Raw genomic sequence first — 15,470 nt, 5'->3', positions numbered from 1 at the left:
TTGGCCAATAAACATCTTTCAAAAACAAATTCTGGGCTGCAAGTTCATGCGGATAATAACATAATCTTGTCTCGAGGCTCTGGGCTCGAAGCTAGGTTAAATTCGGCGGACCAAGCCAACATATGAGAGACACACAACTCTCTAAACTGGGATTCCAGCCTGCGGCCAATACTTGCTGTGATGCACGCGAGCATGGCCAGGACCTACAAGCGCAAATCTGCAAGTGAGATGCCAATGGAAACCACAGATCCTGGGAGATAGCCATGGAGGAAAAGAGAGGGGGGAAATCTACACTAGAATGATATGTCTTAGTCCTAAACTGAATTGGGATTTGCTGTGAAGTTTTGAAAAATGAAACATGGACCCATTAATGCATGGAAAATTGGCACGTATCTTTGAAAACATGAGATTCAGGTGAATTCAAGTTCGACTCTCACACTTCACACCCCATTAACATTCATTAAGGGTTTTATGAACGCACACTTGCAATTCGCCTGAGCACCAATGGGATGCAGCGATGTGTTTAATTTATTTATTTTTGCTTGTCGACATGCTTAAATTTTAAAAAGCAGGACTTGGCAACCAGCTGAATATGGCATCAGCGTCCCTGGAGCATGAATAAATGAGAGACTGGTGCTAAAAGAAACTCGAGGAAGAAACAGAGGAGGCAGCGAGAAAAAGAAGAGAGGCAACACAAGGCATATTCTGACTGACAGTCGTGGGGCAAACACTCAGACACACTCCCACAGATTACACAAATACAGTCAGGTGCAGTTTGAATCCGTCCCTGTCACCCTTGTTGAAAAATTAACAATTTCTCATGAATAAATCAGACGCTTCTGAATTTAACTTCGCAGGACACTCGTGCGCACACAGAGACGAGGACAAGGACATACACTCAGACACCCTTGTCCGGCTCGTCGCCATCACCAGAGTCAAAGTGACAGACAGGAAACTCTGCTTCGGATTCGTTGGCCAGTCACATTGTGGGAAACGTCCAATGAAAGTGATGTGGAGGAAATATCTAAGGCTTTTGCCTCTGATCTTGTCACAGCGGGAGACTCACACATTCATTCTGGGATGTGATTTTGACTTGCAGTTTTGCTCAAACAATCACACTCACAAGTAGGGGTGTAAGAAAACATTGATATGCTCAAATATCATGATAATAGCCTGATATTGCATCAATATTTTTGCTGTAATATTGCAATACTTGATTGTGTGATATTGTCTTGATATTTTTAGTTGGCTACAACAATCTTTAATACATAGATACGAGGATACGCTGCTGCATTTGTGATGTGTCGAATGCTCCTACTAACAATAAACTTGCATTCACGCACATATTGTACTGCATTATCTAATTTCCCCCCATTAAAATGATGGTTCTTAATACAATATATTGGTGAACTTAAAGTGACATGATATATTGCAATCGCCTGTTTCAGGATATGGATCGTACCACCAGATATCTGCCAATACACAGAGTGAGAATTGTCAAAGGTGGCTCCTCGGAAAACAGAGTAGACCATACACCGAAGCAGCAGTAAGTCAAGTCTTTCCTGTGCAGCTCAGGATGTTGGCATAGCTCATCTCACCCTCTCCATCATAGAGCCACAGTGGGCGTGGGTTTTTATTCCAACCCACCAAACACACTCAGGCTAACCAATCTGGTGTCAGCTGAAACCAGCAGCACCTGACTGACAATGAAACGGTGTCCTCTTGATACATGAACATCCTTCAGCAGCTACTTGATGGTCGAAATTATAAAGTTATTCATTCAGAATAAATCTCCATGCCTTCTTGAATGGTGTGTAAATATTTCATGACAACTCTCTATAAACTACTGGACTACTGACACTTCATCGGACCTTCTGAAGGAACCAGATGAGGTAGGTGGAGAAGATGAGCTTGCTACACCTATTTCAGTTTCAATAAACTCTAGAGCATTAAACAGGAAGTAGCAACTACCTGGCTTTGTCACACTGTTCACTGATGATCAGTAGCATTGTCAGAGTGTTAACTTTCAATTTCTATTTCTGTTCCACCAAATCCTTCCCGCTGTCACCGAATGAGCCGCTTCTGATCCAGTATGAAAAGCAAAACTGAAAGCTGCCATAGGTCAGGGAAGTGCAGCAGAAGGAGCCAGAAATACACACTAAGAAAAGCCAAATTGTCAGCCACTTTCCAAGACAAAAAGCAGAGAGAGGCAGCCTTTCACGGAACACATTCCCCCGCCAAGTCATTTCTGAGCATCCATGTAATGTATTGCTATAATCCAGACCTGGGCGAAGGACAGCCGGGGTCCACATGTGGCTCTCTGCCTGAATTAATGAAACTGAGTGGAAATGTTCACAGTTTCATGTTATATGGTATTATTAAATAAAAATTTATTTAAAGCCATTTCACATTTTTCACATGTACATAAAGGCCTTTGTGTTTTCCTGAATACTTTTAAATGTATTTCATTTTTTAATCTGATGAAATATAATTATTATCTTTATTGTTATTATCTTATGTTATGTCAAAGGTTTAAAACATTTTATGTTTCTCCTCCATTTTAATTATTAATTTTGGATCTCTATTTAATTTTTTTCTTTTTTACAACTGTAATTTTCTGAATTCTTATATGTTTTCCCACACGTTTTATGTATATTTATATTTAATTGTACCAAAAAAATGAAATTAATTTACTGTATTTGTCTCCAATAATTCCCAATTCATTTTATTATCGTATAATAATACCAAACATTTATGTATAAAATATACACCTGTGATGCACCAATGATGCTTTATCGTTTTCGAATTTTTGTCATGACACTGCCAGGGCAAACAAGTATTCTTATTATGTTATCTTACAATTATTACAGGTGATGTTTCTTAACTCTCCGCTTCGGATGTATTTATTACATGCTAAACCTTTGAGCAGCCTTCGTTCCCTTCAGTTGCTGACAGTGTGTTTGCTTGTCAGTCCCCGTCGACCTTGTCTGCTAATCTCTGTTGTCTTACGGCCTTGTACTTGTCTCAGTGTATCCACTGGCACCAGCCTGCAGACATCACGGCATCAAAGCTACTTCGCTGTTCCACTTTCCCAGGCCTCCGACGCTCAAGGCGGCGGTGCGCTAACAAGCAAGAGTCGGCCTAAAATAGCAACATCACTGCAGGAAAATTTGCATGCGCTCACACTGCAGATTAATGGCTGCTGTGCTGCTGTGAGCACTTAAATACGAGTCACAATATTGTTCAGGAAACTGTCCCTCAACTTCACACGGTCGAAGAAGTGGGAGGAAACTTGAGACAATAAACAATACCGCAAACGCCACACTCCAGCTGGATTTGAGCACATGACCTTCTTGCTGCCAAACTAGCCACAATTCCTCCGTGCTGCCGGCCTTTGAACAAATCCATCAATTTAATTTTATGCCAATCCAGGAAGTGAACCATGATATTATCACTGCGGTGAAACCAGAAAACAGCAGTGACGGTCATTATGGGATCTGACCGTCCTAAAGTGATTTGATGGATTAGCCATTCCAGTAATGCCACTAAAGCCAGAACATAGTAAAAAAAAAAATCCTAAAACCTGCTGGTCATCCACGACATCTGTGAATGAAAGCGAACATGGGCAGTGTAAGCGATGTGATCAGTTATCGCTATAGCCATTTAGCTGTCCACTTCACTCTTATCGTACTACTACCTATTTATGGATCTAATACACCCTTATTTAATTTGAGAAAAGACTTTTTTTTTTAATTGTTTTCATAAGTGGGCAGCACATACTTATGAATATCCAAAAAACAGAAGCCCCAAAGACAAAGAGGAGTTGCATTTCACCGACAGATGATCTCTCAACAATCTATTTTGGATGTCTATATATTGAGTGCAGGGTTTCCGCTACATGCGTGGAGAGAACCACCACGTCTTCAGAAAAAAGATCTCTTTTAAAACTCCCATGTGATCAAACATATTCAAACAAAGTGAAAACATAGACACAAACCAACTGATAACACAACGTATAATGGAGGTGGACATGAACATAATGGTTTTCCTCGTGTTTTTTCACGGAAACATCCCTCAGGTTCATCCTCATATGGACTGAAATCCATTGCTCATGGAACACATTCCAGTCGGACATATGAAGAGACGTTGCCGATAGGAGAGGGATTAACTTAAAAAACGAGCGTTTTTATTGCCACCGATTCAAGAAATGTTAAAACTTTGCCATTTGATTCATAGTTTCTCTATTGCTTCTTTAGTGTTCCGTTCCAAGTTTTTTTTTTGTTTTGTTTTGGGAGTGTGGGGGGTTGCTTCTCCGACCACAGTTTCAAAAGATCCCGGCAGAAACCCTGGAGTGTACAGTTTGTCTCAATAAAATGAGTCTCTTTTGAAGTAGAAGAGGTCAAATTTAGCTTAAAGCACCTGTGTGGTTTCACCCCCGACTCATTGCAGAGAGAGAGTGAGAGAGAGATGCTTGTTTTGGATGAGCCCAGGCTAGTTGTTGACCTTTGAAGATAGCAATCTCAATGGGTCACATGGTTAACAGGCGATTTCATTCTGAGCGACCTGAACATATTCAATCTCTTGCCTTAATTTTGACACAGCAGAGACATACACGCAAGGTGGACAGCAGCGAACACATTTGTCTGAGATCGTTGCTCTGAGAAGGTCCACTGTCTCTCCTGTCATCCTCAAGTTGTACTCATTACTTCAAGTGTCAATCTCCTCGGTGGTTTTCAGCAGAGAAATCCAATTAGGCTTAAAAGTGATACCACTTAGCTGCTGTTGACTGACTCCTCCTGGTGTTAAACGTTCCAGTGTTTCAGACTGCTGCCAAATCCAGCCGACAATACAATCGCCTGCACAACTTGTTTGTCTTTATGTTTAAATCCCTCACAGAAAAGCCTCGGTTGTTCCTGACAGAAGCGAAAAGGCAAAGAATTGTCGACAACTGTTGAAGGAAGCTGCACAATGAAACTCCTTGTGAATGCTTTTCAGTGTGTACGTGTGTGTGAGCGAGCACCAACTGAACGAAACATCAAAGCCCAACTGACAGCTTAAACATGCATGCCAGGGCTGAGCAACATTAGCATTGAGCCGCAGCTAAACCTCAGCTTTATTAGAAAATGGAATAAGTTGCGCTAAACCGTCAGTGTACTCCACTACTGCGGCCAGCTGGCATAATGAGAAGCCACTTTGGGTAAATGACAGCAGTGTCTGCTGCCAGTTTACAGAGAAGACAGAGAGGAAACAAGCTAGCGCACGAGTGCAGCAGCGGTTTGGGAGGAACTGGGTGCTGCTGGATGTGGGACATGTTTTCTCTTTAAAACTATTCCTAGCTAATTTAAGTCAAGTTTGCAAATGTTCTGAAATGATGGTTGAAAGACTGAAACAACGTTGACTGGAAGTGTTTCAAAATACACAAGACGCCTTTGGGATTCACATGTTTACTGCCTGCTTTGGTGAAGAGTGTCCACCAACCTGGCAGGGCGGATCAGTTTAATGGTTCGCGGCAAAAGAGTGAGTCAGTACCAGTCACTTTAGTCAGATATGACACAGCAGAAAGGATCTCTGGAGTGTTAAATCTTTTCTCTGCCCCAATTTGTGCAGGCGATTGTGCAAGGAAAGAAAGCTCCAGGGAAGTGTCCTTCCATGGGAATATAGTCTGATATAGTGGCTGGAAAGCAGCAAGAGTGTCGGTGTGTCACATGACTCAGTGATCAACATCACAGACTAAAACCTCAAGCCATGAGTTCGCTTTGACATTCTCAGATCACTGTGTGGGGAATGTATGAAATCATAAGACACTAAGACTGTAGATCATACTACAACACGAAAGATGATACGTAAAATGAAACACTATGAAAATGACACTATAATGACTTAGTGACAAATAATTTTCACCTTATTTCACCAGCATGTAGAATGGTTAGTTAAATTCCAGGAAGAGTAAAATAAGTGAGAAAGATGGACAAAAAAGGTGCCCGTCCTTCAGATAGTGTATATACATTAAAATAATAACTAGGAATAATTAAATACTCACCACAACTAAATTTAAGAAGGTAAATAGATCTTGTTCATACATAAAAATACAGCAGTCCATAAGCCGCGGGTGCAGTGGTGGTGTCTGCACCGTAGAAAGGTCAGTGGTACTAGTTTTGAAAGCATCGAGACTGAAAAAAGTAGTAGCTTATATATATACATATATATATATATATATATGTACATATATGGTATTTTCCGGTTCTTTTTTTCTCAACTTGACCCTTGAACATAAAGCAGATGGTCATTTGTTGTTGTTAAATCCAATGTTGTTGCCCGATATGAAGTTTGAGTCACAAATAAGACAACTTAAAAAAAACGTTAACTCCAAGTTCAAATGGAAAACCTTCAGTATTTCTTCATTATATTCATTCTTTATATATATATATATATATATATATATATATATATATATATATATATATATATATATAGATAGATAGATAGATAGATAGATAGATAGATAGATAGATAGATGGATGGATGGATAGATAGATAGATAGATAGACAGACAGACAGACAGACAGACAGACAGATAGATAGATAGATAGATAGAAAAGAAGCTAAATAAAATCGGATGCTTGCTGTTCAGATCTCTTGTGTCTCAATGAAGGCAGAAGAGCTCCTGCAGAGATGTTATGTACACACACACACACACACACACACACAAACAGTTGTAAGACCACGCAAGAGCAGGCTAATCTGTTGGCATGACAACTGGCGTGGAATATTCACTTGGCCTAGAAAATATGGCTGTGAAGAAAAGATGAATGAGAATAAAGATATAAATAAAAACCAGCCGCATCAGTGTACAGACAGTCTGCTCTTCAATTACACACTTCTATTCTACCACAACACCAGACAACACTCTTCGTCCTGTGATAATCAGCGCGCAACACCACAATGTGAACTTGAGATTCCATACGTGCTGCTGAGGAATATTGCATGAGAAATGCTGCCTTGAAGGCGATGCGGCCCTGCAGACCGTAAAGTATATAAGCCATTAGCTGAATCTACTTCACTAGTGTCTTTGCTTCAGGGATTATGTATGTTTTTCACGCCTTGAATAGAGTGGTAAAGTGTGACGGTCTGAGGCGGGCAGAGGAATAAAAGCCTAAAATATACGATGGGATTCAAGCTGGAAGCCTGTGGTGTGTATGCAGTTTCTTTACTGCTGCTACAGATGAGCACATAAAGCATTTAAGAGTTTTCTCCTCCCTGAGATTCTGCAGAGCACAGCAGAGTGAAGAAGGCGAGATCTTCATGGCTGGCTGTAACTGGATGAAGTGCGACAGGGATATCATATTTTTTTCTGAGTTTAAGCGCAGTATTAGTGGTTGTAAAAAAGGAAGATACTTATTGAAGAAAACAAAGGTGAGCTGTCTTGGCAGTGGCACGGCTCGTGCTATAACTTTAATAGAGAGGTTGGCAGGGATCTAACTGTGTCATAAAGCTGCAGAAGAGACGGCCGCCTTTGTTTGACCCGGCAGGATGAGGCAAAATGGAAAATAACAGAGGATTTGGACTTTGGTGGCTTCTTGTCCATGAAAACAGATAAATCCTCTGACATAACATCAGTGCAGACGACACATGGTCAATATTTCCACTTTGGTTTCTCTGCAGATACAAACAAACATGCTAAATCTGCAGGGATTTTTTATTTTGGATTTTTTTTCAAAGTACTTTCAAGTGCACAACTTATATATTAGTGCTGGCTGGCAAACAAGGTGCTGATACCACATGGTGTTTCTTTCCCCCAAATGCTTGGGGTTGATCCACCAAAAGTCTAGTGATGAGCTGATGAGGCATCATAAAACAAGGTCCTCTTCTTCAGAGCACAGTAGGTGGCGTTCTCAGCTTAAAAATGATGTGAAATCATGTCCCAATACCACAAGTTTAAGTACGTGTACTGACATTTGAGTATCAATGTGAGTTAATACCGTTACAACCATTTTATATGATGATTTTTTTCCAGCACGTTCCCAAACAAGCATGACACCATTGCCACAACTTTCACTTTGAACATTTCAAGTGTCGCCTGGGCAATCTGTGGATACATCTTTGGATATAGCCTGGTACTGATTTCAAAGACAATTTCAAGCTTCAGTATATATCAAACCATCGGAATTGTAACAGCCGTGACCAATGTTTCACTCTTCTAGCCATCTCAAGGTCTCATTTTCTCAATTCAAAACTTCACGATGAAAACAATAATTTACTGTACTTGTAGAAATGTAAAGGTCGCAGCAGTTCTGCTGTAAGAGAGCAACACCACCATTTTTTATATTTGAAACACATTCAATACTAGAACAGTGTTACAGTGTTGACATTCGGTAAGATTTCCCATGGCGGATTAGGATCTCTTTCTGGTGTGACAATGATGTGTGACAAAACTTATAAAGTGATGAAGACTTTATTCACTTTCACTGCTATCGATGGCACAGGGAACTGAACGACTCTAATGTTCCATCCATCCATCCGCAACAGTTTATCCGTTGCAGGGTTGCAGGGGAGGCAGCTTCAGAAGGTTGTGCCAAACGCCCTTCTCTCAGGTAACATCCACCAGCTCTGACTGGGGAATCCCGAGACGTTCCCAGGCCAGTGAAAACTCATTTCAGCCACACAAATAAAATAGCTAATGTTCATGTTGAGTTTGACCAGATTTTGATTTGGAAGTTATTCGTGTGAACATTCTGTTTTTTATTTGAGATAATACATTCATGTCATTATTTGTTATGCAAGACTTGTGAGCTCATATCTGCTTTTTGACATTCTATTTTGTCTGCATTCATTTTGAAGTTATGATTTCAAAAATCATATGTTTAAAAATATATGTGTTTATTGACTTATATGCTTAACCTCAGACCTCCATCCCTTATTTATTTATTATCGTTTTCAATTGCATTTCCCATCATTCATAAGTGACCCTATATCCAGATCATTTCACTTTAAATGATCCGAACAGCCATTTCCAACACAGTTATAATCTTCTACTAAAGTACGTGATTGGAATATTTTTAGTTGAATTGCCCTGGCAAGCGTCGGATTCAGTTTGTGTCCAAACATTTACATCTTGCTCCCGTGCCTTGGATATCTTAATGACATCTTAGTTGGAATGAAGGCTCAATAGATCGTACGCTGCCTCCGGTGGACAAAATCTTGGATGCCACGCAGAATTTGTTTCCTCTAAATGACATGCGGTATCTGAAGGATGTTTGGGTGAAGGAAGGTCGACTCTTCACCCGAATGAATCCTCACATGATCTGACAAAATGCTGAGGAAGCATGCGGACCTCCTGCTGGGAAGAGAGTGGAGAAGATAAAGCGAAGGAGAATTAAGAGGGGAGATGAATCTAGGAGGCAAACAGATTGGGCAGGGAGCAGATAGAGAGCAGATAGCAAGCACAGGCCTTTAAATATGCAGGAGTCTCCATTTGGCATTGAGGAAAAAGTTCCCTTGCCATTCTCTCACTGTAGGTCAGAGCAGATTGTCTCTAAAAAATGAGCAAAGCAGGAAGGAAGGATTAAGACAGGCGGAGGAGACGCCTGCAGGCTTTTCTCCGTTCCCCATGATGCCATTTAACCACTGCTGGAGCACAAACACACAAGGCAGACGTCCTGTATTTACATCTGATGCTGTTTACACCTCACTCAAGGCCATTAGGTTAAGTGCTCTTGATTTCAAATAGCAGAACCGGATTGCCCGCATCCAACACTCCACAGACACCAGATGTGAACGTGCATGTGGTTTTTTTTCCATCGTCCTCTGTGGACTGTGGCGTTCAGTCCTCTTCGTGCCACATATCATCACTCAGCGGATTCAATGACCCAGAATATACCTCACAAATTTCCAGCAGTGCTTTCTTATGTTTGACATGCATGTGCGCTGGACTGCAACTCTAATCTGTCACATCACAGCGCGCTGAGGGAATAACAGACATTTGGTTTCCTGTGGGAATTTGAAAGCCAACATCCATCATCCCAAGATTTAATCCTCAAGCAAGACGTCACATTGCAGCGTGGATTAATATCTTTGAGGACAGAATAAAGAAAGCATGCTTATACAAATGTATCTGGTAGCAAAAGAATATTCCATTACCGAAATAACTTTCTGGAATTGCCAAAAGCAAAATGAATATGCATCAAATTTGAAAAAGCAAAGTTAATGCTATGGTACTAGCAACACATTACACTTGCTGAGGAGCACTGGCAGCGTTAACCGGACACAAGCTTATTTCTACAACAACCCTCTGAACAACATTATTATTCAGATTTCTCTGACACGCAAAAGCATATTCATATTCTGCACAGGGTTAGGTTTTCAAAAGAATTCAACATTAAGATTGTACAGTATTGGCTGGTAACAAGGGGTTCTACGCAGTGAGCTAGAATTGAAATAGAAGGTGGCATTGTGGCGCCTGTAAATGACTCAGTCAGTTCTCAAATTGAAAAGACAAACAGTACGCAGTAATGGTATTGGTTAACAAGCCCCCCCTAAATAAGTGACTCTACAATAGCAGCTTAATTAAGCTAACTAGATAATCCTTTAAACGGGTAATTATTTAGATAATGTGACTGAGGGACTTAAAGAAACCACTTGGGAGCATTTTAATCTCTCCAGAACAGAAAAAGCAAAAGAGCCCTGAGTCACTCAGTGATGTTTCGTGCCAGAAAATGGCGCATTTTATTCAAGCTGGTGCATATTTATGACACAGCAGCTTAAGCAAACAACCTGAAGCTAGCCACACCATTATAATAAGATATTTAGCGCATTAAAAAGTGTCTTGTTTTTTTCAGTGCGTTTTCTGATAAATGGCTGGACAAGAAGCTTGCAGGCAAAAGGCAAGTTATTCATGAATAGATGACATGCAAGTGGAAACATGACCAAATGAAAAAAAATACATTGCCTTATTCATCTCTGCCTCAAACTCGTATGACAAACTCATGAAATAAAGGGGCCGAAATATTAAAAACAGGCATTACTTAAACAGGAAATATCAGTCTGTATGTCTGTCTATCCATCTTATAAAAACTAAAAAGAAAATTCTGTGTTTCAGTGAGGGCTTTTATGTTGCTTGCATCTACTACATGTAAGTGTGTGCTGGAGGAGTGGTTGTCATGGTAATCTGGCCATACCATTGCTATGTCAATTTTGGTCACCATGGAACCTCAGTTGCTGCTTACATCCCCCCATCAGTTCTCATTTATGTTCATAAAAGCAGCCACAATGCTTGTTTATTCGCTACCACAATCCCATTTGTCCTCTTCAATGTCATTCTCGATTTTAGCCTGGTTTGCTCTCCATCTCCCCTGTTTTGCGTAGCTTGGCTTTTCTCACCATCCCCCCTCTCCCCGCTGGTCCGTCTCTCGTTACCTTGCTTCTCCTTATGCCTCCTCTTTCATTTCAACTCTTTCTGCTTCTTCTGTCGTCACATCGTCTCATTATAATGAGCTCACTACTGTGCTCAAGCCAGGAGACTAGAACCTCTGCTCACTCCAAGACTGCACTAACGTGTGAGGTAAGGAAATCCATTCTCACCCAGCTGTGTTTAGCCACAATAATAAAATGCACAGCCAGCCTTGTTATCTCTGCAGGATCAGGACATATGAAGAGGTGTGAGTCGAAGCCGCTAATGCGCCAGACTACATGGACGTGTAGCTCAGCACAGATGCATCCAGCTGTCGACGCTGAATTTCACTTTATTTTACATGCATTTCAAATATTCTTTGAAGTGGAGGGGAACTTAAAGTATACACTTGACATCCGACTTACGACCTGCATGACTTACGTCCTCCCGTACTTACCACCACGGGCCAGCAGACGCTCTTTATTTTTTATTCAATGTCTGGCACCGCAGCACGTAGCATCGCGTACGACAGTTACGGCAGAACAGTATCCCAGCACCTCACTCTCACACAGCCATCTACCACTACAGTAGCACCTATAACCCTCGCGTCAGCTATTTTGAATGGCATTCCACTTTCGTCCAATCTGACTTACGACCGGTTGGTCGGAACCAATCCCGGTCGTAAGTCGGATGTTACTGGTAATCTATTGATTCTATATTCCGGTGAGAGCAAAATTATTGGGCAAAGAGAAGAGAGGGAGGCAAATTATGTTCTTAATGATTCAATATCGAATTTATGAAGTGGTAAAAATTATATGGAAATAAATTGGGAACATCTACATGAAATAGCTGTGTATAGACTTACCGCCGTTTTGTAATGTATTTCCATGTATGTTTCAATTTGTATTTTTCCATATTTATTTCCACTTTTATTTCAAAATCACCACTGATATTCCACACTTATTTTCTGATTATAGTATTATGTGTACATTTTGGGGACAAATCCCATGAAAACAGATTGCTTTCTTGGTTATTTAAAGATGCCAAAGGCACATTTTTCTCCTTTTGTAGGTGCCATGAAGACTGACTACTTCTGACCACTAGAGTAGCTTAGAGCTTAGGTAGACAACTGCTTTGTTTACCATCACAGACGTTGCATTTCTGACCAAGATAGACACCAAACAGGGAAGGACTGAAGGCTGGAACAAGACTGTGAAGTGAAATGCAAGTTCAGTGCTGGACTTAGCCTTAATATGCACAGCTTAATTCTGACTTCTTTGGGAGATTCCAAGGAGCTGGGCCAGACTGTAACAGTGACACGCTATAGCCCCGTAAACCTGTTTCACCCAAGCCAAACTCAAAGCTGCTTAGTTGGGCCCAAAACTGGAGCTGAGTCCCCTAAAGCTGCACTAATCAGTGTTGAGAGATAAGGAGCAGTCAAATAAATCATCACAGCCGGAAAGGATGCGATGAATACAAGAACATAAGGACGGTGATTTGCGTGCTCCGCTGGAGTGAAAAGACAAACATTTTCTTGCGTGGATGTCACGGAGCATCAGGTCTGCACTCTTGCATGGCTGCATGCAACAGCTTCACGAAGCACCATTACATCCCGACGAGACAAAGGAACCCGGGAAGCTGTTGCTCATCTGAGCATGCGCCTTGGCGGTGGCGGCAGGCGTCGGCTGAGGATGCAACAAGGCACCATGAGCGGCTTCACAGTGTTGAGTGAAGAAGTGAAGCAAAGAGGCGAGCCGGCACAGAGAACAAAAGAGCCACAGAAGCGGCCGAAAAAAGAGCTGCAGCAGCCACTGGGTACTGGACACCCAATAGAACACAACTGCGGCACTGTCATCTCCTCGGTCCCAACTTGGCGAGCTCTTTCATAGATCATTAATGCCCTCTGCTTCTCCCAGGAGCTTTCTGCACAGCCAGCAGCTAGCACACTAGCATGCAGCCCCATCCCCCTGCAAGGACACGCTCACAGCGGCACTCTACACACACACACACACACACACACACATAAACACACTTGGACAGTATAGCATTATGCTTTGTTACAGTCAAAATGACAATAGCCCGCATCGAGTCTCAGTGACAGTATCATGTCAGTCTGTTCACCTACCTGACTTTGAACTCAGCGAGCTGTGGTTGAGCTCCCGGATCGGCACAGTAGATCTGGGGAAAGTAAAACCTGTGCGACTGGAGGTTGATATCCATGGCAGCCAGGTAAAGCCTTATCCAATAGAATTAAAGAAAACGTCTTCCTTCCCAGCTCCAACCTCTTGGTAAATCCAGAATTCAGCCGAGGACACGTTGGCTAGAGGTTCATCAGCAGCATCTCTCCCTTCCAAATGCTTGCAAGGCTACAGAGCAGTGGCACAGTCAGGAAGGCATCCCCTCTCCTTCCTTCCACGATACGCGAAAGAATCAACAACTCTGATGGGTGAAACCGCTCAGGCACACTAACCTATTTCCCCACTCAGCACAGACAGCAGGTGTGAGACAAAGATGACTCCAGCTGAAATCACAAGTCAAAGAATCCTGCCTTTCAGCCCTAAAGTCATTCTTCACCTTTGTAGAGAGACAAAATGTTCCAAAAAGCAGGTCCACGTAGAGAGGAGATGAAATCCCAAATGATGATCTTTTGGTTTTTACGCTTGAAAGACAGAGGAGCGAGAGAGGGAGAGAATCCCGGTGCTGTGAGGCGTTGCCCTCGCACTGCCTCTTCTCAGTGTGTCTCATTGGATTACCTACTCTCTCTCCATCCACCCTCCCCTCCTCTGTCTCCCCCCTCTATCCTCCCTCCCTCACTTTCTCCCCTCCCAGCTGTGACAGGAGCAATGGGCATCCAGCCCTAGAGGCTGCTGGTCCTCCCCTCCTCCCCCTTCATGTTCCTTCTCTTAATAGCCCCCCTCCTCGCCCCCCTCATTTTTCATTTTTCACCCCTGCGTCCGATTGGTGGATGCATAGATGCGTAAGCTTGTGTGGCATAAGACAGGAGAGGCGGAGCAACAGATTTTAATTCATGAGATGGGCCCCGTCTTTCTCGCATAATTTGAGGAGGCAAGGCAAGCACACACACACATGGACACACACACATTAACACCTCCACATACACACACCAAGACTGTTCATTGAGAGAATGGGAGTCCAGAATTGGACACAGACACAATAAGAATCCACTAAAATTGATATTTTGAATTTGTATCGCACCAAAAGTCACCATAAAAGTTAAAAACTAGAAAGGCACTGGGAAGGTGCGTACATCTCCCATCGAGCGTCTATAAAAACACAGCGTACAATTAAACAAGTAAAACTACTTCCACCACAAAAGGACTGTACAGGCTGATGGTAAGCATACTGCATTTTATATACTGTACGATTTTAATGGGCCACAAGACACTGTGACACTGGCTCTTGACAGAAGACCCATTGAGTATTGTGACTGTCTTTCCAGGAGTTCAGTTCTCAAAGATTATACTCAGCTGACAGAGTGCCGGATGTTATCTATGTGCATAACGGAGGGACGCTGTCCTAGATTTTCAACAGCTCAACTTAAATGATGTATGAAGCTGATCTGTTTTCATACGGCAATGATTGTATGGACCCAGTACACGATTAGGTGCCTAAAAATGAACAAAGGTTTGAACTCAGGACTGAGATATCTACCTTTTTAATACTCATTTCTTTCATCTATTCATCATCCAGCCTAGAGATTATAAATGATATACAGTCAAATAAGTGCGGCTATAACGTTAATCCTCTTGGTAGCATCCAATCACAGTTGTCAGCCAGGAACCATAAATCCTTTCAGCATTTACAGTACATCCTTTGAGGAAAACAGGTTTGAGAGAAGAGGAAGCTGAGGACAGGGTGAGATGGAGGAAGATGATCCTCTGAAGGGAGAAGCCCAAAGAGAAAGAAACCTTTGAGGAAAATAGGGCTTCTCTTCATGACTAGCACACTACGACCACCCACATACATACATCCTGCTTTGATTCACCGCCGGGCAAAGATATCGATCAGACTGGTTGTGTAGTAGTTGCGTGACACAAATTGCTCTGTAATTGGTGACACCACA

General features: G+C 42.0%; 1 protein-coding gene across 3 annotated transcripts in view; it reads right to left on the bottom strand.

The window, feature by feature from the left end:
• evlb (Enah/Vasp-like b) overlaps positions 1-15,470 on the bottom strand; it is a 33,448-nt gene that overhangs the window by 12,103 nt on the left and 5,875 nt on the right. For 2 of the 3 annotated variants that reach the window (XM_053843664.1, XM_053843665.1), the window contains exon 1: positions 13,512-14,132. The exons of the other annotated variant lie outside the window; for it this stretch is intronic. In XM_053843664.1, coding sequence (XP_053699639.1) covers positions 13,512-13,606 — 95 coding nt within the window. In that variant the 5' untranslated portion in view covers positions 13,607-14,132. Of the gene's footprint in view, positions 1-13,511; positions 14,133-15,470 lie in introns of those variants that run through there. 3 annotated transcript variants of the gene reach the window in all.

Source organism: Synchiropus splendidus, chromosome 15 (assembly GCF_027744825.2).
Source record: "Synchiropus splendidus isolate RoL2022-P1 chromosome 15, RoL_Sspl_1.0, whole genome shotgun sequence".
Taxonomy (NCBI): Eukaryota; Metazoa; Chordata; class Actinopteri; order Syngnathiformes; family Callionymidae; genus Synchiropus; species Synchiropus splendidus.
This window is presented reverse-complemented; position numbering and strand designations above follow the sequence as displayed.